This window comes from Cebus imitator, unplaced genomic scaffold (assembly GCF_001604975.1).
Source record: "Cebus imitator isolate Cc_AM_T3 unplaced genomic scaffold, Cebus_imitator-1.0 Scaffold85, whole genome shotgun sequence".
Lineage (NCBI taxonomy): Eukaryota > Metazoa > Chordata > Mammalia > Primates > Cebidae > Cebus > Cebus imitator.
Window position 1 is genome coordinate 3,670,249 of NW_016107400.1, and position 3,268 is coordinate 3,673,516.

At 44.2% G+C, this 3,268-nt stretch overlaps 1 protein-coding gene across 2 annotated transcripts in view; it reads left to right on the plus strand.

The window, feature by feature from the left end:
- The window catches only part of LOC108308477 (acyl-coenzyme A synthetase ACSM5, mitochondrial), a 34,834-nt gene extending 31,640 nt beyond the window's left edge, over positions 1-3,194 (plus strand). Inside the window, exons 12-13 of one of the 2 annotated variants that reach the window (XM_017534311.2) lie at positions 1,739-1,866; positions 1,954-3,194. In XM_017534311.2, coding sequence (XP_017389800.1) covers positions 1,739-1,866; positions 1,954-2,116 — 291 coding nt within the window. In that variant the 3' untranslated portion in view covers positions 2,117-3,194. The remainder of the gene's footprint in view (positions 1-1,738; positions 1,867-1,953) is intronic. The other variant, XM_017534312.2, reaches the window with a different exon arrangement.
- Positions 3,195-3,268: the final 74 nt, after the last annotated feature.

Sequence of the window (3,268 nt, forward strand, 5' to 3'; positions counted from 1 at the left end):
ACTTGTGCATGCTGCATGAAGTTCTCGTGTTGTGTTTTTCAGCCCCATCAATTCACTTATATTCCTTTGTATTTTGTCCATCCTCGTTAGCATTTTGTCAAATCTTTTTTCAAGGTTCTTAGTATCTTTGCATTGGGTTAGAACATGTTCTTTTAGTTCACAGAAGTTTCTTACTACCCACCTTCTAAAGTCTGATTCTGTCATTTCATCACACTCGTTCTCCATCCAACCTTGTTCCTTTGCTGGTGAGGAGTTGTGATCCGTTGTAGGAGGAGAGGTGTTCTGGTTTCAGGTGTTTTCATCCTTTTTGCGCTGATTTCTTCCCATCTTTATGGATTTATCCACCTGTCATCTTTGTAGTTGCTGGCTTTCAGATTGGGTCTCTGAGTGGACATTCTGTTTGTTGATGATGAGGTTATTTCTGTTTCTTGGTTTTCCTTCTGACAGTCTCGCCCCTCTGCTGTAGGTCTGCTGAGGTTCACTCCAGGCCCTGCTTGCCTGGGGATCACCTGCAGCAGCCTCTGTGCTTTCACTGGGAGCTGCAATCCTGAGCTCTTCCTAAACGGCCATCTTGGATTGGTTAATGACTTTTAACACATGTATGCCCCGTGTAATTGCCACCACAGTCAAATATGGAACATTTTTCAGCCCCAAATGCTCCCTCATTCCCCTTGACAGGCAATCCTCCCCACTCCAGACCCCAGCAATTGATAAATTGTTTGTTGTCACTGCATAATAATTTGGCATTTTTGAAAAAGAACTTCATATAAATGGAATCACAAACTATTCAGATTTGGCTGGGTTCTTTTACTCAGCATGATGTTTCTGCAAGTCATCCGTGTGGTTGCATGTATTAGTACATTTTTAAATTGTTGAATATTAGCTTTTCTTTAAAACTTTGAAAATCAGAGTTTGTTTTTCTCTTTACTCTTGCCCCACACTAATAGGCTTTTTGATGAGCCCTTCTCTCTCTCTCTTCCTTCCTTCCTTCCCTCTCTTCCCCCCTCCCATCTCCTCCCCTCTTGTCTTCTCTTCTTTTCTCTTCTCTTCTCTCTCCTCTCTCTTCTTTTTTTCCAACATGGAGTCTCGCCCTGTTACCCAGGCTGGAGTGTAATGGGGTGATCTTGGCTCACTGCAACCTCCACCTCCTGGGTTCAAGCAATTCTCCTGATTCAGCCTCCCTAGTAGTTGGGATTACAGGTGTGTGCCACCAACACCCAGCTAATTTTTTAATCTTTAGTAGAGACAGGTTTTCACTATGTTGGCCAGGCTGGTCTCAAACTCCTGACCTCAAGTGATCCACCCACCTCAATGTCCCACAGCGCTGAGATTACAGGCATGAACCACCACGCCCGGCCTAGCCCTTCACTTTCTACCCTTAGTGATTCCTGAGTGCAATGAGTATTTGTGTGTTCTTTTGTCCTAAAAAACACAGTCAGTGGTCCTGTGTCCACTCTTCTGCTTTCAACTATGCTTTCTAGACCCCCTTCTAAAGATGTGGTAGATGGCTGCCCTTAACCATTTGCTGGCAGCTTGATTCCAATCAAAAGAGGGAAACTCCACAACCAAACAGGGCCATAGCTCCCTGTCCAGTGGGGAACTCTGGCCAGGCTGGGCTTTAGGAACTGCTGAACTTTCTGTTGAGCGGTCACCAGCTTCTGACAGGGGGCTCCTAGGGCAGTAGCTGACTTAGCAGCTGTTCCCAGAGGGTCCTTCATTGGCTTTCTTTGTATTTCAGGACAGTCCTGAGAAGACCGCTGCATCAGAACAAGGGGACTTTTACATCACAGGGGACCGAGCTCGCATGGACAAGGATGGCTACTTTTGGTTCATGGGAAGAAATGATGATGTGATCAATTCTTCAAGGTCAAGCTGTCTGCATTTCCCTTCTCCCTTTGAAATTTCATGGGGGATGAGGGAAGCCCACTTGAAGAGTTTGTTTTTCCCTTCCAGCTACCGGATTGGGCCTGTTGAAGTGGAAAGTGCCCTGGCAGAGCATCCTGCTGTCCTGGAGTCAGCTGTAGTCAGCAGCCCAGATCCCATCAGGGGAGAGGTAACCAGTGCAGTCAAGAACACGGCCTTCTGCTTCTGTACCCATCAGCACCCATCAGAATAGCAAGAAGGCTCAGATTGTCCTGTATTTCACCTCCATCCATGTGCCACAGAGTTGAAACGCCACCATCAGACACACATTACCTTCGTGAATTTGGAGATACAGTTACTCTCTAGAGGAACACAATGGGAAAATGCCAATGCTTTGCTTTTAAGTGGACACGACTGGGTCCAAAAGAGGCTGGCTATAGGGCAGGAGGTCTTAGGGGGAGGTGCAGACTCTGTCATCCATCCTGTCTAATAAAAAGTCATTTTCTATTTGCAGATGAGGATACAGTGAGCACACCAGACATGGTTGCTAATGGCTCTAACTTGAGAGGGATAGAATATATACCCCAAATGACCTTGATATATCAGAAAGATGGGCCAAATTTATTAAGCTGGGCTTTCACAGGAGAAATCTTTCTGTGGGTCCCAGAGGAATACATAGTGTGGGAGAGATCAGCTTACAGGCAGACCTAGGTACTTTTTACTGGCTGTATATCCAACATAATCCTAAAGCACAACAGTTACCTTTTGAAAGTTAGTGCAACATCAGCCTGCATTCTCAGAAGCATCAGGACTACAGGAGAGATTCTCAAAGTCTGGTTCTTGGACTGCTTGCAACTGTAACATCGGAGATTCCTGTTTAAAATACAAATTTGTAGACCTAAAGTCAGACTTACGGAATCATAATGACTGGGAATGCAGCCCAGAGAATCTGCATTTTAGCCAGCCACTCCTGGCCAAATGATTCCCCACTAAAATCTGGGGCAGTTAATATAGAATAAGGGAGGTGTGGAGTACCATCGATGTGCTGAATCAATCTCACCTGAAAAGTATGCCTAGTTCAGCATGTCATGAGTTAACTGGGACTGTGACAAACATCTGTGTGCTCAAAGTTAATCCATGTATAGTGCTTAGAACTGAGTCTGCTGAGTAGAAGGCTCCCAACAAATGTTTAGCAGTTATAGTAGTAAGAAGAAGCTCTTCCAGAAGTATATCTGTTTGAACATGAAATGGTAGTGCTCTTTCATGCCTGTAGGAAGTATGCAAGGACAGTGGCCTACCCCTTAATAGAATATTGGTTTATTTGTTTTTTGTTTTCTTTTTCTCCTTCTTCTTCTTCTTTTTTTTTTTTTTTTTTTTTTTTTTTTTTTTTTTTTTTTTTTTTTTT